This window comes from Drosophila rhopaloa, unplaced genomic scaffold (assembly GCF_018152115.1).
Source record: "Drosophila rhopaloa isolate 14029-0021.01 unplaced genomic scaffold, ASM1815211v1 contig_2, whole genome shotgun sequence".
NCBI lineage: Eukaryota > Metazoa > Arthropoda > Insecta > Diptera > Drosophilidae > Drosophila > Drosophila rhopaloa.
In genome coordinates this window covers 14,096,866-14,117,932 of record NW_025335083.1, presented here as the reverse complement: position 1 = coordinate 14,117,932, position 21,067 = coordinate 14,096,866, and the positions used below count along the sequence as shown (strand labels likewise).

General features: G+C 36.4%; 3 protein-coding genes across 3 annotated transcripts; 1 reads left to right on the top strand and 2 right to left on the bottom strand.

Annotated features, from left to right (window-relative positions):
• Positions 1–216: 216 nt before the first annotated feature.
• Positions 217–13,466, top strand: LOC108038449 (voltage-dependent calcium channel subunit alpha-2/delta-3). Its single transcript, XM_044460468.1, has 11 exons — positions 217–963; positions 5,616–6,945; positions 7,569–7,745; positions 7,801–7,878; positions 7,951–8,327; positions 8,389–8,540; positions 8,983–9,488; positions 9,873–10,115; positions 10,179–10,272; positions 10,568–10,989; positions 11,769–13,466. Exons 1-11 carry the CDS (start codon positions 803–805, stop codon positions 11,877–11,879), a joined length of 3,651 nt encoding a protein of 1,216 aa, XP_044316403.1. The 5' UTR covers positions 217–802; the 3' UTR covers positions 11,880–13,466.
• An 805-nt stretch (positions 13,467–14,271) lies between these two features.
• On the bottom strand, positions 14,272–17,390 carry LOC108047468 (protein tyrosine phosphatase type IVA 1). Its single transcript, XM_017127666.2, has 4 exons — positions 17,270–17,390; positions 17,037–17,203; positions 15,622–15,753; positions 14,272–15,564 (listed from the first exon to the last, which is right to left on the bottom strand). Exons 1-4 carry the CDS (start codon positions 17,387–17,389, stop codon positions 15,453–15,455), a joined length of 531 nt encoding a protein of 176 aa, XP_016983155.1. The 5' UTR covers position 17,390; the 3' UTR covers positions 14,272–15,452.
• Positions 17,391–18,095: 705 nt separating this feature from the next.
• Positions 18,096–20,244, bottom strand: LOC123037828. Its single transcript, XM_044460469.1, has 3 exons — positions 20,080–20,244; positions 18,507–18,583; positions 18,096–18,130 (listed from the first exon to the last, which is right to left on the bottom strand). The coding sequence occupies exon 1, from the start codon at positions 20,212–20,214 to the stop codon at positions 20,086–20,088; it is 129 nt and encodes a 42-aa protein (XP_044316404.1). The 5' UTR covers positions 20,215–20,244; the 3' UTR covers positions 18,096–18,130; positions 18,507–18,583; positions 20,080–20,085.
• Positions 20,245–21,067: the final 823 nt, after the last annotated feature.

The following is a 21,067-nucleotide window of genomic DNA, read 5'->3' as shown; positions in this document are numbered from 1 at the left end:
CAACGGATTCCCTCGTGACAAAATCAATAGATAAAGGAAAACCGACAAGCACAGCTGTTCGCTACATTCAAAATGTAAACAAGGAGAGTCACTAAAAATAGGACTCTCTTTTAAGAGAGAAATCGAGTGAGGGCAGGATTGAAGAGAAAGAGCAAGCATTTTGGGTATGCCAGAAATTCGATTAAGTTTTTCCCATTTTTCAGTTGCTCACAGCTCTTCCACGTCGTCGGCTCGTGGCACGGAAAAAGGAAAAGCGCGGAAAATTATAAATTCGGCCGTCCACATACACACACACCCAAATATATACACAGACGACGGTGTGTTCCATATGTGTAATCAAATCGTTCGGAGCCCCGCCGTTTATATATAGAAAATTTCAACGCACGCTGCTTTGAGGGAAACTAAAATACGAAAATAAATTACGAAAATCGTGGCCACTTTTCAGAGGCATAACCAAATGTATAGAATCGCGTTTTCCACGGGGTCGCGTTAATCGCAGTTATTATCGTTATTATTATTCGCATTACGCATACGCCCCGTGTGTCGGTCAGTCTGTGTGTGTGTGCGTGGTGAAGAGCGAAAAGAAAAGCTCTGCCGGCGTCGCAGTCGACGTTGCGACTCCACCCTAAATTGTATATCAATTTTGAAGGGGTTTTGACGGGTTTTTCGGAGTGTGTCGCCCGCTTGACCGCAAAACGGGGCCAAATGTCTCGATATAGTCCATACAAGCGATACCAGTGAAAATCAAATCGAACCGCCGCCCGAGAAACTACTTAAAAAAAACAAGGAAAATGCGAGAAAAATGTTTGGTTTATGCGAAAAGTTGATGACACATTTCGCTGTCATTTTGACCGCATTTTTCCTCTCCCAGCCGCTGTTGTTGTTGCTGATTTGCGGGCCGCATGGCGGCACCTCCCCCTCGACCTCCACCCACTGGGCGGAGGCCTCGGCGGCGGATGAAGCGTAAGTCAGCCACCCTTCAGGTGGAAATTGGTCAGCAGCTTTGTATTTACATTTAACGGACACGCAAGGATTCCGGAATCGGGGGCTTTGAAAACCAGTCAATTAGGGGCGTGCATGCCGCCCTCATCTCGTTGTCAACGTCGCTCGTTAATTTTTCGTACATTTTATGCTAATTTTGTTGGCAGCCGCCGCTCCTCGAGCGCTTTTCTTTTCTTCTACGTGGAATTCCCTGTAGGCATTAAGTGGGTTTATTGGACTGCGGGCTATGAATGGGCTTATGTTCACGCACAGCAAATATACGTTGAGTGGTTACCTAGAAAGTACTTATTAAAATATTATTAAATTGAGAAATTATGAATTACAACTTTATAACATTAAAACTTTACTTAAAATAATTATTATGATTTTTCCAGATTTTTCTTTAAATCAATAATAAAAAATAAAATGATTATGCTTCAATGTGGGTTAAAAGTCATTATATGCTCAATCATTACATTTATAAAGCAATTTCTTTCGGAAGTCACTCGTGAATTGCATATGAGTTAGTATTTTCATTTTCAGCAGAGTCTGACCTTTGAATCCGCTCATTCCCTGACTCTCAATCGACCAAGTGATTGATTAACTTCTTAGAATTTAGCTTACGTTGCTTTAAGGTGAAAGATATGCAAATGTTGTTGATGTGCTTCATATATATGTTTGTGAAAGCTGTTTAATCCAGTACCTGTGTTCCATTGAATAATACTTTATTAAAGTTGACCAAAAAATCTATATAAATAAATAAAATTTCAAGAACACATTTTGGGTATGATATTCAGTTACTCTGATATTTTATAAATTAAAGGGTGCAATTTTATTTAGAGTGTTCACTTGTTAAATTATTAACTTTTTTTCTGGGTATTCTCAAGGTCGAGTCAAATCCCTTTTATTGCGCCATTTCGCATTGCGTGTTTAAGCGACTTGTCTTTTGCTTCGAACACTTTTATTCTACTTTGTGCGTCAGCTTTTTTTTACCCACAGTTACTCATTCCTTTCCTCTAGATTTTTCTCTCCCTGATATTTCCCTTGCTCGAGGGTCGCGACGCTTCGCAAATTTTGTTTTGTGCCTCAAGTTTCTCATAAAATCACATCAAAATTATTTGTCTGACATGCTGACTTTGGGTATGACGTGAACAGGTAAAGTCGGTAGAACCTGTGACGCCTATTTACGCTAAATGAATATTTTATTGCACATTCTGTTTGGGGCCGCCAAACATCATTTCAAAAGTTAAGCAATTAATTAAAGTAAATAGGGGACCTGGGGAAGCCAAGTTTGTTCTGTTTCATTGTAAATCCTTTTGGGTAATGTTTGCAAAATACATTATATAGGAATATTTTTATTTAATTAAATGCGTCGTTATAAGTATATTTGTTTCGTCTGATTGTACAAAAAAAAAATTGTACCTAAATTCAGTTTTACTTTTATAAATATATCCCTTTGAAGAAATACGCTTGATTTAAAAGAAACCCCATACAGCTGAGATCAGCAACCAAAAACTGAAATGACTCATTAAAAGTTTAGCAAGGCCGCATAAATTATAATAAAGTAAATGTCCAATTAGCCAACTACATCATGAGATGATAAATAATCAAATATTAAAGACCAAAAAGCCCCATAATAAAATTTACCCAACCAAATTAGCGCTACTAAATAGCCACAGAATTGTGGGCTGGACAAGAGCGGAGGCAGAAAATCGTTTAATGTCCGTTCGCATTACAAAGAATATTTAATGGGAAATTGGGTTTTTTGGCGCATTGCAGCATGCTGAGCATTACTAGAATATGGCTATTTATGCCCGGGGGAACCGTAATAAAAATTCAATCTAAAATTTAAAACATTAAAGTTCAGCTCAGCAAGTCTTATGGAAAATATGCACAGAAATAAAAAGTTTCGGTTTGCACCACAAATTTCTTATTTTGACAGGCTCGTCTAAAGTTTAGTTCTAATTTGATATATAATTATGGTTTTTAAATAGAAATAGTGCTTGATTTTGTATAGTCCTTGGGCACGCTTCGCTTACTTGTAGTATCATTAGCGAATGTCTTAAAAAAACACTGCTACATTTTTTAAATAAGACACAGATTGTTTTCTTTTATAAAGATAAAAAGTTGGATAAAGAAAGGCTAAGCTCAAGATTAAAAGATAATGAATATTTGTATATTTAGTGCTTAGAATTTAAATTAAAATAAACAAAATTGAGCGGACACGGGAAATATATCAATTTCAAGATTTGTTTTACGAAATTTATTATACGAACCTTAAAATAAATTGTTATTTGTCAAGAACATGTCTTAAAATTATTTTCTTTAAGTGTCTTGTCAATGCTTTTGTGATACCGAGATTTTATTTTCGGTAAATAATATATTTCCCCCGAGCGATTGTGTTACATATTTCCCGTTTTCCGTGGTCGAGGCTAACAAGGGCCATCTAAAACAATGACGGACGAGATACGACAAAGCAATGTGGCCAAATTAATAGAACAACTCCAGAACGTAATAAAAGCCAGAGAGGAGGCATCATTCATTTGCCAACTACCAACCAGCGACAAAAACAATTTTTCCAAAGCGCCGACCGGGCCAAAACACTTGAGGGTATCTGTGTGCGTTCGAGGGTGTTTTAGGGGTACTTTGGGGTGCTCCGCGGGGCTGGCGGAATAACTGTGTCAAAGGCAACGTCGGCGACAGAAGTGAAATGAAAATGGCCGAAACAGCGCCGCCGGCAGAGTCGGCGACATCAAAAGCCACGTCAAGAGATTCCCGCACTCGAAAAGAGCCAAAGAGCTGGATGATATAGTGCGGTCATGCGCAGGCACCCGATGCCTTTAAATGTTTATAGTAAATGCTAAACTCTCACGCGAACAGTTGCCAGGCCAGTGCATTTAGCTAGGCGCTACAGGCTCGGATATTCATGGGTTCTCTAAAATACACTAACCACTAACACTAAACGTCCATAAATAACAATGGTTTATTACCAAGAACGCTGCTATCTATTTGTCCCAGCATAGGATGGATTATCAACATTTGGTTGATAAAATCTTTTAATTGTTATTTTAATATATATAAATTTAACAATGATTAATGTACTACAAAAAGAGCCACTTTGGCACAACAATTGATTTTAGTCTACTACACCAAATCTGCCCAAAAAATTAACAAACAAAAATAAACTAATTTTAAAAAATTGTTCTTTAAATTCAAAAGTAAAAGGTACAATTTTTTACATTATGTTTTCAAATAAATAATTTGTATATATCATAACTGATACAGCATTTTCGTGTTTTCAAATAAATAATTTGTATATTTCATAACTGATACAGCATTTTCGTGAGTGTTTTTTAGCCAATCAGTTTTAAAAGGTAATATTTGTAAAAATTAAAGTTACATTGGGAAGAGTTAAGAGCTAAAATGCCAAAACAAATTAGCTTAGTGTTGGTTATACTTAATAAATTTCCTTAAATCTCAGTTAATTACTTCCGTAATCCGCGCAAGCAGTAACTTTTCGTTTATGAAAGGGTGTTAGAGTAAGTGATTACGGTACATAGACTTTTAAAGAGAAATAAAAACATTATACCACTACGTTATGTAGACGTTTTCTTGAACAGCTTAGCCCCTGAACTTTTAAAATCAACCATTAAACTTTTTATTGCTTATCGCATGCATTAACTAATGGAATCGCCTGAAACCACGCAACTATTTAAGAGAAATCCTTTTTTAAGAGAGGCATGGAAGAGAGGCGAAGAGAACGAAGGTGCGCGCGCAGCCACTTGTTGATTTCTCAACATCGAACAGCTGTTCGAGGTGAAACGTCGACTGCGCTGCCAGGAAGACGGCATTGTCACCTCTTTGTGGTCAGGTGTATAAGGTGCAAGGAAGGCGTTTCCGACGACGACTGTAAACACCACCCACCACCCACAAACCCAAATCCACCACCCACCGCCCAACACTTCCCCTACACACAACATGTGCGCTAATTGAATTAGTGGAGCTCGGACAGGTGGTTGACATCTCACTTGCGCAACTCTGACGTCGACAAAGTGTTGTTTACTGTTTTTCCTTTAATGGGAAAACACTTTACAAGGAAAGCTTTTAATTGGGCTGTGTTTCCGTTGACCACAAAGAAACCAAGCTACTGTGGGAGATTAAATAATTAATTAATGGTTAGGGATTTAAAGGCTTAGACGTTTGTAACAATTCTTTTAAAAATTATTTGTTTTGTTTTATTAAAAAATTTAATTTTTAAAAGAAATACTTCAATAAGGCATTTGCTTTCTTTGGCCATAAATTCATCAATTGACAATTATTTACAATAATTAGGTTATTTTTGACCGAAAAATAAATAAATGGAAATCAGTCATGATCGAAAATCACATGTCTAACATTTAATTTCATAACGTTGATTGATCTATTCTTCAGTGCGTTAGAAACGTATGAAGATTATAAATATTTACTGCTTTAAAAAAAATAATAAAAATAGGCTTGTACCTGTTTTAAAATTCTTTCATTATATATGGCTATACTAAACATGTTTTACCATGGTTTTTATTCCTCTTTTTTTAAGTGGGACTTCCCCATAACCCAGTAAAGGTTATTTACAGAGTTTTTCCCCTTATTTACAGCGTTGGCAAATGGGCCACGCAGTTTGGCGACGAGCTATTCCTGCTGGCCCAGAAAATGACCAAGTCGCAGGAGATCAAGGAGAAGTACAAGGAGTACAATGCCCGCGTGGAGCTGAAGAATGGCACCGAGTTGATCAAGTCGATCACGAAAAACGTGGGCAGGATGCTGGCCAGGAAGATGGAGGCGGTGCGGTGCATCCAGGAACGGGCGGAATATGTGAACGAGAACTTTGAGTTTAATAGCACCTATGCCCTGCAGAATTTCACCTATATATCTAGCAAATATTCGACCTTCAACAATAAAAGTTTTGACACCCTGGAACCGAATGAGGCCGAGTACGCCTGGATGTATCGAGAGATGGACTTGAATCCGGACACGCACTTCTACAATTCGCCGGTGGACACAATGCACAGTTCGGTGCATGTGCCCTCGAATGTTTGGGATCGCTCGAAACGGGTACTGAAGACCATCATGTGGTCCGAGCATCTGGACGAGGTCTTCCGGCAGAATTATCAGTCCGATCCGGCCTTATCCTGGCAGTATTTCGGTTCCGATACGGGTATCCTGCGGCACTATCCGGCTGCCCAATGGACGGACACCAATTCAAACAGGGATGATGCCGATACCTACGATTGCCGAAAGAGATCCTGGTATATTGAGACGGCCACCTGCTCGAAGGATATTGTCATCCTGCTGGATCATTCGGGTTCGATGACGGGTTTCCGGCATCACGTGGCCAAGTTCACCATTCGCAGTATATTGGACACGTTCTCGAACAATGATTTCTTCACCATTTTACGTTACTCGAAGGAGGTTGAAGACATCATACCCTGCTTTAACGGAGCCCTCGTCCAGGCCACGCCCGAGAATATAGGGGTCTTTAATGACGCCATCGCCAACTTGGGTGATCCCGAGGATTATGCTAATCTCACTCTAGCCTACGAAACGGCCTTCCAACTCCTGCGAAAGTATTACGACAGTCGGCACTGCAGCACCAATTCCACCTGCAATCAGGCCATAATGCTGGTCACCGATGGTGTGGCAGGGAATACCACCGATGTCTTTCAGAAATACAACTGGGGCAATGGCGAGAACGGCACCTCGCGGATGAACACTCGTATTTTCACGTATTTGCTGGGCAAGGAGGTCACCAAGGTGCGCGAGATCCAGTGGATGGCCTGCCTCAACCGGGGGTACTACTCACATGTCCAAACCTTGGACGAGGTCCACGAGGAGGTGCTCAAGTACGTCGACGTCATTGCCACGCCCCTGGTCCTTCAGAACGAACAGCATCCGCCCACCTGGACGCACGCCTTCACCGACAAGACGGTAAGTTGCATAAAATAAATAGAATGGACTAAACTCATTGTAAGTTATAGTTACAGATAATCCTACCGTTTTATAACCTTTATATAAAACATATTTAAAAAAACTTTTTTTGCAATAATAAATCATTGTTCATTATTGTTTATTAAATTATCAACTCCAAGTAGAAAGTACTTACGTAAAATGTGTTTAAGTGTTACGTTATATTTATCCAATCAATATTAAAAGTGGCAATATAAATTTTGTTCAAAATACTACAGACTTTTAGCTTCAAGAATTAATTTCGGGCACCAACATATTCAACCCTAGCTAAAAATTTGTGGAGAATTGTATAATATATGTTTTCGTACAAAATAGGAAATCGTTTTAAGTAAATATGAATTTTGTTTATTTGTTCTGAAATTCCATTAAAATATTTTTCAAAGGTTCATAATTTTTTGTTCATGAAATTTTTTTAATGATTTTTTTTCTGTAAATGCCGCTTTGTTGATTTAAAATAACTTAGTACGGTTTCAAAAATGATGATGTTGTTTTATTTGTGTACTGTCAAGGGGGTAAAATGTATTTTACTTAAATTAGATCACCATAAATTTCTAATTACCTTACCTATTTATTTCCCAAATCAGTACGATCCCAAAACCTCAACTGACCGACGACCCCGCTTAATGATAGCTGTCGGAGTGCCGGCCTTCGATCGCTTCTATCGCCATGCCAATACTACGAATCCGAGGGCACGTTTGTTGGGCGTCGCTGGAACAGACGTGCCCGTTGAAGATATAGACAAGCTGACACTACCCTACAAGGTGGGTTAAGAGATACTTACCAAAATAATGCATACTATATGACAATAATTTCCAGTTGGGTGTTAATGGCTACTCCTTTGTGGTTTCAAACAATGGATATGTTTTACTGCATCCCGATCTCCGCCCTTTGGGGGTAAGTTTAGCTTATAAATTTCATAGTTTCTAAATGTTTAAAATTTGTAATTATTTTATTTATTTTCTCCAGACCAATGGCAAAATGAATCCGAACTACAACAGCATTGACTTCACCGAAGTTGAGCATCTTTTTGAGGACAAGAATCCCCGGGAACCGGGCGAATCCATTCTGAATATCCGCAATGCCATGGTGCGACACGAGAGCAATGAGTTCAAGGACATATCCGTGAAGTTTCACTACGACACAATGCGTCGTGTTTCCGAGGAGAAACAGGACTACTTCTTTGCCCCTTTGCCGAACACCCCGTTCACTTTGGGGATCGTAATGCCCAGCGAATATGGCAAAACCTGGATTAAGGTGGGTGAGGAGGTGGACAAGAATAGGCACATGAAGATCAACATACCGGATTTCTTTATGGGTGATAACTGGAAGGTTCATCCTGATTGGTGTGTTACAATTATTCTTAACTGAGAGTCCACTACTATAAATATGATTCATTTTAAACAGGGTGTATTGCAAGTACCACTATTTGGAGGGCCATGAGTTTAAAACACCTGAGGATGAGTTGCGCGAGTTTTTGGGCAAGATGGTTCCAAATGATTGGAAGTGGCCGGAACAATATGCCGAAGACGAATCCGATTGGGATGACAAAGATGATCGTAAGTATCCGAATTGTTATGGAAACATTTCATAAAAACTTGATTATATTTTTATAAAAATCGGTAATGGTTAATTTTAAGCGCTTTTAAATGAATTAACAAAATAAATCAGTAAAACAAAAATAGTTTTCTTAAGTAAACCCGTGCATCCTTGGGCTAAAGTAAAACAACAACTGTTAAATAAATGATCATATTGTAAGATTAGGGATTTTAATTTTGGTCACAAACTATTAAAAAAAACTTTACAAAAATGTATTAATAAGTCTGGGAGCAAGTTAATGCAAAAATATATTTATATATATTTATATATTTAATGCAATATTTTGAGGAACAGCAACAATAAATCCGTATATAAATGGAACAGTTAGAATAGAAATTAAGTTGGCAATACTCATATGTAAATTCCAGGCTCCTGACTAAAATGCAATATTTTCTTTCCCAGTAAATTGTGGCCGAAAAACGCTGGGTGACGATGCCTACTATTGCAACAAGGAACTGGTGAACCTGCTCATCTTCGACGCCAAGGTGACGAATTCCAGTTACGGCGTTTGGCGATTTGAGAGCGATGAGGAGCGCCAGTTGATAGAGCGATTTGGTGCTGATCTGCGATTTGTGGCCACGATGAGCGGCCTGACGCGCTGGCAGTTTATCTTTGGGGAGGTTGAGGTAGAGACGGATCGGGAATTCGGGGACTACCATACCAAGGCCATTGATGAAACCTGGTACAAGAGCGCCATCCTGCAGCACCATGAAGACCGAACGGAGAGCTTCGTCTACTCGGTGAAGCACTACACTGATCACATGGAAAACAACGAGGTTAAGATCACCGCCTCGCATGCCATATTTCCAAGGGACGGCGGCAAGGAGGCGCCCGCCTGCGTGGTGGGCTTCCAGTTCTCCCACGCCCGCATGTGGGAGCGATTCTTCAGCATCACCGCAGTGGATCATGTATGTATTAAATACCTTCACAACATATTTTTAGTTTAATTGGGGTCCACCGCCAACAATGTACTTTAAAATTATATGTATTTCACAATTTTTGTTGTACAAAAACTAATAAGAAATCCATGAAAATCTTTGATTTGTTCAACATTGGTAATTCCTATCATTAAGAAAGCTGTTAAATCTAAATCTATCTATTTATTTTGCCGTTATTTTATTATACATTTTTGGATTATGTAATGCTTTGAGAAATGACGTAAATAACATTTTTATTATTTCTAATCAAATTGTCACATTTGTATAGGTGAAGTTACAATACTATTGAATTAAAGTTAGAAAGTAAACTAATATTTCTAAAATTTCTAAATTCTAAATGCTCTTAATTTTCAGTGCGACAGTTGCCTGCCCATTTGCACGGACGACGATGTGGATTGTGTGGTCATTGACAATAATGCGTACATCGTGATTGGCCAAAACATCAACACCACTGGCAAGTTCTTTGGTGAATTCCACGGCGACGTGATGGCTGCGATGGTCGAAAAAGGCATATTTCTGAGCATTGAAGTCTACGATTATCAGGAACAGTGCAAGGAGGAACCAAAAGCGGGCAGCTATGGCCACGGTCTTTTGCATGTATGTCACAAACAATTTATTTAATACCCAGATATATCTAATTTACATTTGATTCAACTCAAGCCCCTAAGACTGTTGACTCTTGGCTGGAAATGGCTAGTGGGCAGGCTCTTCTTTCAATACCAGCGCATTCAGTGGTGGGCCGATGGAGCACCATGTAAGTGTTTAAAATTTAAAATAATTTGATTCACCCGAAAAAGTAAAATCTTCATTTTATATTAAGGAATTTTAATATGGTTGGGGTTCGCAAGATTTTGTAATGTTAGAATACTATAATTATAACATTTAAAATTATCTTAACTTAAACCAATTAGTTTTTATTGATTTTAATGAAACATAATTGAAAAATATAATTAAAATTAAGCTGTTGAGATTATATAAAATCAACAAAAGAGTAGGTTTTGGTTGACATTTTTTAAAAAAAAAAGGTAACTTTATGAATTCCTTCTCAGTTATGGAATACACGGATGAGATCGAGGACGAATATGTGGCCGTGGGCGATGGAGGAAAAGCTTCGGCTTCCAAGCCAAAGGAGGATAGTGATGACGAAAACGCCATGTTCGATGAACCCGAACCGGATCCCATTTACGAGGCCTGCGACATGCGATCCACTCTGTACGCCTTGCAGCCCAGTGCTTTGGTGGGCATCAATGACTTCGTACAGGCGCCTTCAACGCGACCCTTCCTGGTCAAGAAGATCCCCAACTCCAACCTGGTCCTGGTGGTGGTCAATGTCCTGATGCCGTCGCGCAGTGTTCGCCTGACCACCGAACCCCAGCGAATGGAATATACGAATCAATTTCCCTGCTACAAGCTCAACATGAGCTTCTACGAACGGCGACGCATCGAAGAGTGCTACACGGAGCACGAGGATGTGAGTATTGTAGTGGTATTACCTCTGTTCTCTGATGATCTGGATTACAATTTTTATACCCGTTACTCGTAGAGTAAAAGGGTATATTGTATTCGTGCAAAAGTATGTAACACCTAGAAGGAAGCGTTTCCGACCCTATAAAGTATATATATTCTTGATCAGGATCACTAGCCGAGTCGATCTAGCCATGTCCGTCTGTCCGTCTGTCCGTCTGTCTGTCCGTCTGTCTGTCTGTCTGTCTGTCTGTCTGTCCGTATGAACGCTGAGATTTCGGAAACTATAAAAGCTAGAAGATTGGCATTTTGCATGTAGATTTTAGAAGTTCCTACGCAGCGCAAGTTTGTTTCAAAATGGTGCCACGCCCCCTTTAACGCCCACAATCGCTTATATACGATTTTAAAAATTTAAATATTTCGGAAAAGTAAAAATGCAGTTTTATTGTGTTTATCAATACCTATCGAAATGTAGAAGAAATTTTTCAAATCGGACCATTCGTTAAAAAGTTATGCGTGATCAAAGTTTCTATCTCCATCTCCCTCGCACTCCCTTTACCTGAGTAACGGGTATCTGATAGTCGGGGCACCCGACTATAGCGTTCTCTCTTGTTAGTTCTTTATTTTGGCTCATTTATATTGATTGTTAAGACTAACAATAACCGCTCTTAAAATTTCCTAACCAGAACTGCACTGCTCTCGCTTGAACCTCTAACTACTTCAAAATCAAGGAGGAAAATTTGCAATTTTTATTTTTATAATCCCAATTTTTACCTTTATTTTTAGGAGGAACTGTACACCTATTGCGGCAATGCCTCGCGGCTGGGTTTGACGCTTCAGCTGCTGCCGCTGACCATAATTTTAATGTTTTACCTAACGCACAGCTTTATGCGTTAAGGGATATGTACACAAAACTATATATTATACAACTATTATGTACTATACGCGACTACGATCGGTTTGTTGTTTATACATATATATATATATTTTGTTTTCTATAGATTTTAAACTATGCCGTAGTCCAATACTTGTCGAATGTTTAACAACAACGCAAACCAAACAAAAACAGGCACAATCTTCGGTACTAAAAACCACTATAAGCAAGAACAATTTCAACTTTTAGACTTACAAACTGCGCCAAAAGTTATGAAACTGGTTTTACTTTATAAATGTAGTGAATCGATGGAGGCTGCTGCTAACAGAAGAGGCAACTTAAAGACCAACCATTTTAGAGGAGTAACCCCTTTTCACACGATGAGTTACCTTGTCCCAAAGCTGCTCCTTCAACCGTTTCTTAGAATATTAAAGAAAACCACGTTTTTTTATATACATACATACCTAACGCCTATAGATAAACAAAAAACAACGTTTCACTGACTATTTTGATAGATTAATATGGTGCAACCAATGCCAAATATTAAATGAATAATTAGCAAAATTAGTAAATGCGAACAAAAATAATTCGAATGACAATTATTTTTGTAATTTTATAAAACTTAGTTGATTTTTTACAACAATAAAAATGTATAAATATAATAATACGAGGAAACGATGAAAGAACAAAAACAAGACACAAAACACTTACTTTTATTAGGAAAATGTTTTCCTTTAGTCCCAGCCGAAAAGAATGAATATGGTTTTCTTTTTGTACACAAACAAAGACGGCTTACAACAGATAATATTTAATGTTAACATGGCAACATTTTTAATATGTTTCCTTCTTGTTTTGTAAAATGTATTTTATTGAAATAATGTTTTTAAAACGGCAAAGTTAACGCACAGATTTATAAAAACCAATTATAGGACCACCTGTAAAGTATGCAATACTTGTTCAACGCTGAGTTTGAAAACCCATCTATAATTTACTGCTCTCTTCAGGCCTTACTCTTAGTCGAACATCTTTAGCAGGTTTTACACAGAAGATGGAACGGAAAACCAAACCTAAAAGAATACCAAAACCTAATTGCCTTTGTATCGTATTTCGAATGTGGAATCAATTTATGAACTTTATGAATTTATGCATAGAAACCAAAAAAAAAAAACAAAAATGTAACATTATATGGAAAACAAGTTAAATTAAGATTATTTTCAAGGAAATGAAATCAAAATGAAAACGGCGTTTTTAAAGCTGAGATAAGATGCTAGAATGAATGGAAGGAAATGAAAGAAAACAGTTAACTATTAAATGTAATTTTTTAAATAAACTGAATTACTAATACAACATTTATTTTTTGGAGTGTTTAAAAGTTGTAAAATGTATAAAAAATATTACATAAAAATCTAGTCTTAATGGTATACGTGGATTTGCTACAAGTTCATCATCCAATTAATATTCATCTCTATGAGTTAACGACTCTTTTTAATCACATTTTATTAAACTTCAACACGTATACACAATGTATATGACATGTCCACTTAAACTACAAAACGATAAACATTTTAAAATTTCCTTAGCAAAATAAATGAACTAACCGTCGACAAATATTTTTAAGTTTTTCAATTTGGGTTTGGTCCTGTGTAAAGGTGAGTGAAAAATTTCTGGAACTATTTTAAGATTCGGAAAGGTCTTAAAGTTTTGTTAGAAATTAATCATCAGACTACCATAAGAAAAACCATTCATTAAACAATACCGAACGTCGCTACATTTTTTAATGTCTAGCATTTATTTAACGATAAACATAAAAAGAACCATGGCTCATTGATTATTAACTTCAGTTACATATTTAGACATGCTTAGGCGGACTTTGAGAACAGATACGATGAAATTCCTCCAGTAAAAGTTTGAAAATGTTGGTGCTTACCAATTTGACTTTATTTCTGAAAGAATGGGTTTAGCATATCAATAAGGTCTGCGACATGGATCACATGGAATATGATAATATTCTGGCCGTCATATTTATATAGATTTTTGGGAAAGGGTGACGTCTTATCTATGGACCACGCCTGAAGATTTATTCAGAGAAGAAAGTGTCGCACCTTTGATATGGATTAACCTTTGATGAAGTGGTTAAACCGCAACTGATCGGATCAAAATGTTAATGTCGTGTTCATCGTTTTTCTTTGACAAAAACTAAATAAACACTCGGTAAAATAAACCTATTGGCGAAAACTCTCTAGAACAAATAAATTCAACACTAAAGCGTTCTTATGTTACCCGAAAAACAGGTATCATTATTTTCCTTTCATTCGAAAAAATTTAATGCACAGGTCAATAATTTTAATATAGATCATTTTATTTCCTTGTAATGACTAACATTTTAAAAAATTACAATTCAATATTTTGGATAAATTATTTTGTAAGCATTGTATTTGTTTTTATTTTCGGCTTGTGTTTTTTCTTCGTGCCTCTTCATCATCTCCTTCTCACACACTATAATTTGTTAATTTGTTGTTTACAATAAGATTTAATTTTTTTTCATGTTCATTTTCTCAATTTTTATTTTTTTGTTGCTGCTGGTTAGAAGTATTCTTTTTATTTGCTTGGTTACTGCTTGCAATTGTTGAGTTTGAATGTATGTAGTCATTAATGTAAAACGTTGAAGTTCTATTATACATATATATATTTACTTATATATGTATAGATTTATATCTTTAAGTCACACATAGATGCATAAGTATTCATGCATGCATGTGCGAGGCGGATTGGTATTGTATTGTTCAAATAAGCAATGTGTTTAGCATATAAAAAGAAGGCTCTCATATAAATAAATGTATTTTGCACAAAGTAAGTTAAAAATCAAATATCTATTTAGATATATGATTTGCTTCGTTGATAGCTAAAAAGTGTCCACAGTAAAAAAAAAAAAAATCAGTAAAATATAAATCGAGCAGATTTCGGGGGCTAAGCTCCAAACTAATATGCGATTAAGTACATTTTCCCGTTTAGGCTTATGACTGTTAAGTAGATATTTCATTCTCTTCACCCTACACTTTTATCTAGATAGCTCTCTGAAGAATTTCATAATATTTTGTTGTTTGCTGTTTTTTGGTTTAACATTTAATTATTTTGGTTCTTCCAGAATAGTTTGTTCCAGAACAACAGCTTTTAACTACTTGGACGAGCCTTCTACAACCATTTAATGGGGTATATGGGCCGCTCATAATTTAATATATGCGTATAAGTCTGTTTTTATATGCTGAAGGTACAAAATTAAACTCTTTTTTAGCTTGATACGGGGCGGCTGAATCAAATCGTAAAATAACATAAAATTACATTAATTAATACATACAAATTACACAATTTTTGCCAATACATTTCATTTTGAGATTTGAGGTTAATAATTACTGGGGCTGTGATTCAATTTCTCCGTCTATGTTTTTGGGTTCTCTGTGGTACTTGATTATTTCCATTCTCGCTTTGTTGCCTTTCAATTCATATTTTCTTTACTTTTCTGTCCGCTTTCTTTTTTTTTGTTTTTGAAAAAATGAACACTTTTTATCTGGTGGGAATATACATATGGTTTTGGAAATCTATTGCACAGAACAGGAATTCTTATGGCCATTTTTGTGCTTTAGCCGCGCCTTTGGCTTGTATTTTTCCAAAAACGATAGCTGCTTGGCATTGATAGCGCCACGTCGTTTACTAGAAGAATGTGAATATTAGGTAAATATTACAATTTTTCTTTTTTAAAGTACTCACTCCCTAATCATTTCCACAGCTGCCTCGTATTTCAGGCCCAATTCGATCAGTGCCAAGGCAACAAGGACAGGAGCTCGTCCCAGACCAGCCACGCAATGAACGGCGACGCAAGCCTCCGGATTTTGTTGATATCTGAAAAATACAAGGAAATATTATTTAAAATATGGTAAAAAAGTTACCTATTCTTACTGTAATTATAAGCAACATTTTCTTTTTAGGCTGAGCCCAGTAAATCTATATCTACGCTTACCGACAAGTTTCATTATCAACAAATGCAGTATTATTATAAATTGCTGATGCTGCCTCGCCAGTATCATTGAGATTATCATTGGCTGTTAGGGGAATTGTATCTGTGGCCCGACCTGATGTTGCAGATAGACTGGCTCTGGTTGCTGAAGTTCTTATTGCAGTTGCAGTTGCTGTTGTTGGTGGAACTGTTTTTGGTATGTGTCTGAGCGAGAATCGCTTATGTTTGTAGTAGGATAGTGTGGCGCTTGTGGACTTTCTAAAACTAGGGCACAGCAGCAGCGGTATCATAAAATAGCACACGAAACGAATCATATAGGAAGGTAAGGTAAGTTCTCGTTGATCAAGTTTAAGAGTTTACAGGTATTACATTTTATTTATGATGGGTGGAATTAGAAATTTTTACAAAACGAAAACGTTGAGAGAAGTATGTTAGAAGGAATGTGCAAAAGTTTTGATCTAACTAAAATCTGTACAGCAACTTATAACTGATGAGCATTTGAAATCAAACAAAGTTAAGCAGCTAAGGCTATGGCAGGGACTACAAGCGAGGTTCTATACATCTTCTGAATGTTCTTTTCTTTATTTGTGTGATTTTATTTTTTTTAACAGCTCATTGGATATGTGGCTAGCGCAGCTTTTCGATTTTCGTTGGCTTTTTTTTCGTTTCAATTTAGTAAGGCTTGTTTTTCTTTCGATTGAGTGGCACAAAGCAATAAATAATACTGAATAAATTGATAAAAACCACTTGAGGTCATTTTTTTATATTCGCGTAGTTAATATAATTTATGAAATCTTGGAAATTATATTTAAAATGAAATAATACAATATAAATACATATGTCTAAACTAAGTTTAGTAATGAAACTATTTGGACTGGAGCTGTGATTTTATTGCACTAATATTTTATATTTACTAAGTGGTTTAGTTAACGATTCAAAATATTAGTAGATGTTTTTAAATTAAGGCGATTGAATATTTTCTAATCCAGAATTAGTTTTCAATATGACAAGTTCTACGGTACGTTGATGTAAATTAGTTCAGAGCTCCAGTTGGTTTGTGAAATCTAAACAAATGTCTTACGCTCAATGTAACAAATGAGATTTCAATTTAAAGATAGAATTAGGTAAATAATCTACGCAAGTGCAAAAGCTTTGTCACGGTGCTTACTTATCCTTTAAGACCTCAAACCACTCGTCAACGACTTGTTGAGGCGGGAAGGTGCCGTCCTCAAAGGCCAGGTCCTTGACAGTAATGCCTTGTGTTTCGAGCTCATCGGTATTATAGCTGGGCTCGCACACACGAACGACAGTGTTGACATTGTTCTTTTTTAGCTCCTACAAGAATAATTTAAAAATTAGTTTGGATTCGGATTAAGACAAGAGATTGAGAGTTTGGCTCACCATAACGTAATGACTAATTGTGATATCTGATGGTCGATCGGTGATTAGGAACTTCATGCCCTTGTACTCAATTAGAGCAGGGGCTGGGCGCAGATCTTTTTGACGCATGGTGATGCTCATAAACAATTACAAAAGCAGTTCTGAAGAAGTTAATCTGACTTGTGTGCACTTATGTTAAGTCTGTTACTTTCTTACAATCTGAAGGTGTGGTTTTTGTTTGGTTTTCACAAAGATTTGATTGGTTTTGAAACGGAAGTAGTTTGATTTCTAGATACAAAATTCAGCGTGTTAGAGGCTTAAAATTGAATTTCGTTTAGGTTTGAGTTATGTATAAAAAATAAATATAAGTATAATTAACTCTGTTTTCGTATCGTACGCTTAAATATTTTACACCAAAACACAAACCTAAAGTAATTTATAAGTAAAAGTGAAGGTATTCTTTTTAATTAAGTACAATTTTGGATTTTTCTTTTATCACAAAGAAAATCAATCAATTTTCTGTGACCGAAAATGATTCCCTGTTAAGTGTCACACGTATTTTAAGCTAACAAAATGATTTGGGTTTAGTTTTAGTTTTGTTTTCGAAAATATTACAACTTTTTCTTAGTTTCGTTGTTATAAATTAAAATATATCCTTGCTGTGATATGATCGGCGATCACCGCGATGCTAAAAATTTAGTTTTTTTCTTTCTCTCCCATAGATTGACAGATTTTGGCTATTTGGGGCCTCTGCTGTCGCTATTTCAGCTGATCCGTTGACTTTATTTAGCTGATCTGATCCACACCACTTATCGAAGTCGACTTCCGAAGAGGTGACAGCGTTCACTCAGGCTATCACCGCCTTGTTTGAGGATTGCTTACCTGCAAAGAATGAGACATGAATGAGTTGAATTCCACACAAATCTGGTGCTAGTCGGTTCCAGTTTCTTTGTTAGTTTTCTCTTTGTTCATTCAATTGAAAACAATTCGTGGGAAACTAAAAAACAATTTAGCTCAATTACACGCAATGAAATAATTGAGACTTTCGCCATTTTCGCCTCCCACTCTCCATTCCTCCCTTGCTCCCTTATTTTTAAGGGCTGGTGAAGCCGCCAATTGTCCAAAAAGGTCATGGCGTTTAATTTACACTAAGTCAAGTCAAGTGACCTTTCCATCATCACCCACTCGCCAGCCCGCGCAACTTAAGCCAATTAATAACAAAAAGTCCAGATCCTCTGCAAAAATAATGTATACTCACTTTTATTTGTGCTGTGCCTGGCAGTATTCTGCACTGTCTAGATGAAACTCCATAGATGTGGGAACAGGTCTAACCAACTGTAAAAAAAACAAATACAAAATATTAGACAATATTTAGAAAATATAACTACATTTTCGTACAAGAAATTATATTAGGAGCAAATCAAAATGTTTGCCATAGTATACAGTATACATAGAGTAAATTAATTGGGTTGCTTAAAAGAGTTTGACCTTTGTCCTATGAGGACACTAAAATCCCTGTGAGATTGACAACAAACAGAGTATAACTTTCGAAAAATTTATTTAAAACAAGAAAGTTTTCTCAGCCCAAAGCTTCTTGAAAATATAAATTATTATGTTTTAAAATGTTGATTTCCAAAAATTTCAAATCATGTTAAAGACGAAAAAACAAACAAATTGTGAAAGAATCCACGAGATGTCATGTTGATAAATAAATTTATTTAATGGAAAAAATTACAATTTACTAATTTTCTGCCTAATTTAATAATCGCATTTGATCAGATAAAGTAGTTTCCGAAAACAAAAATTACCAAATATGTAGCCAGCGCTAAAAATGTAACCAAAAAATATCTTTTATCAGTTGGCATTTATCTTGGAAAGAAAAGAAAACAGAAGCTAATAAAATCATTCAAGTGGATATTTTAAAACTTGTGGGCACATTTAAAGTGGGTCGGTCGTCAGCTGTACCAGCGATCCAAGATAATTTCAGTTTATTTTCAAGAACATTTACATTATTTATATTCCGTTGTTAAACGTGAAAAAATCATATGTTTAAAATGGGTCCACAAATAAAGACAGAACCAGAATAATGATTGTATAATATGTATTTCACATATATGCATGCATATCTACACAAATGCGATAACTCTAAGCAAATATTCCGTTTTTTATGGATACTTGCTTGGTCGCACAATGTTTATTTTTGCATTTTTGGCCTAAAGTAGGCGAGCAGTTTCTACTGAAACTCGCCAAACAATTGTTACCGGGAAAAGGCATTCAAATTATGGTATATATATAGGGGAATTCATTATGGAATAGCGAATGGTATAAACACGCGTGGAACTAATTAAGAACCGGGTGCCAAAAAAGAAGAAGGAACTTTTGTTGTTAGAACTGAAAACTTTCACTTGCTGTTTGTATGCACCTAGTACATACTAGTACATACTAGATTTCACTGTCTGCGTGTTTACCTCATCATGAGACTTTAAACAACAACACTTTTTGTTGATGCTATTTCCCAGTCGGTTTTTACTTGTGACTTATGCAATGTATTTTTTGTATTTTGCGTCTTGGCGAAATAGAAAAGTCACACAAATAAACACGAAATATATATACTGCTATATATATCAATGCGCTAATATAAGAGCTATGATTATTTGCTGATTACTAGACAGGGCTTGTTGTAATGCGGCGATACGAAAATCCGATTAGATATCGACAGGTGTCGCAGCCAAGACGCTTATCGATTTTATCCGCGAGTCAAAGAGCACTCTCTTAAATCAGATTTTAAAGACCACTGAACATTTTCCTCATCTTGCAACTAGATAAATTACCAATCGTTAATCGCCTGTGATGCGGCGGGATAGGATCTCGATTAAATATCGACAAGTGTCGATTCTGAGACGTTGATCGATTACGATTACCACACTAAGTAGACGCGTATTGCTGCGCGATGAGCTATCTCTCATGTTTTGCTATCGACTGGCGATTGTCAACTCACTGCCGGCCATTTGTACGCCCCACTCTCCGGCAGTAAGTCTCCATTGCCGAAGGGAGCGCAGAGAGTCGGTGACGCTCTCCCTATGACGCACATCTCTCCAATGGCTCACTCGGAGAGATGCCTTGTACGCCCCCTTGCCACAAAAATTATTTTACACTCTGCTGCATATTTAAAGCTCTTTAAACGGTCTGCTGTGCAAATACAACAACGGGAGAAACAGAATTGTATAGTTAGTTTAATTTCCACTGCACTGTAGAAACCAAATAATAAATTAAACGCAATGGATCGTTAAAATGCGATTAGATTGTGTTCAGTCGAAACACTGAACTAATTAAAACCCGAAGGTAGGTATTCTTTCTATAGAATAGATTAAACTATCATTATTTGCTTGCTAGAGTGAATCGAAAGTTTTCTTTAAAGGACCAGAGTTTAAAGCTGTTCTTAATTAGTTCAATTTATTAGTATACGAGCCTTAAAATTAAGAGAGGTGGCGATATTTTTTGAACTCAGCAGTATTTTAAAGTCAAATATTTAACATGAAAACAAGTTGTGGTTATGACATGGCCTAACAATTGCTTTTATTTATGGCAAATTCGAATCATTAATTAATGTAATTTTTCATTATTTTATAGTCCTTTGAATGGATAAACACATAAATATGGACCAGCATGGAAATATTGCCTTTTATCTGGTTGAAAAAATGTATATAGCCTCGAAATGTGACAAATAAATAAATTACTGATAAAATCTAGAATATTTGAGTGCGCAAACTAAAATAATTTTGTCAAATATTCTTGTTATTTTTTCATAAGTACTGCGAA

What these genes read in the sequence shown, in the direction of transcription:
- LOC108038449 (XM_044460468.1), top strand. Translation starts at nt 803, where the DNA reads ATGTTTGGTTTATGCGAAAAGTTGATGACACATTTCGCTGTCATTTTG. An exon ending in GCCTCGGCGGCGGATGAAGC is followed by an intron (nt 964 to 5,615) that starts GTAAGTCAGCCA and finishes CCTTATTTACAG; the next exon opens with CGTTGGCAAATGGGCCACGC. An exon ending in TGGAAGGTTCATCCTGATTG is followed by an intron (nt 8,328 to 8,388) that starts GTGTGTTACAAT and finishes CATTTTAAACAG; the next exon opens with GGTGTATTGCAAGTACCACT.
- LOC123037828 (XM_044460469.1), bottom strand. Translation starts at nt 20,214, where the DNA reads ATGAGAGATAGCTCATCGCGCAGCAATACGCGTCTACTTAGTGTGGTA.
- LOC108047468 (XM_017127666.2), bottom strand. Translation starts at nt 17,389, where the DNA reads ATGAGCATCACCATGCGTCAAAAAGATCTGCGCCCAGCCCCTGCTCTA. An exon ending in CAATTAGTCATTACGTTATG is followed by an intron (nt 17,204 to 17,269) that starts GTGAGCCAAACT and finishes TTATTCTTGTAG; the next exon opens with GAGCTAAAAAAGAACAATGT. An exon ending in GCTGTGGAAATGATTAGGGA is followed by an intron (nt 15,565 to 15,621) that starts GTGAGTACTTTA and finishes ACATTCTTCTAG; the next exon opens with TAAACGACGTGGCGCTATCA.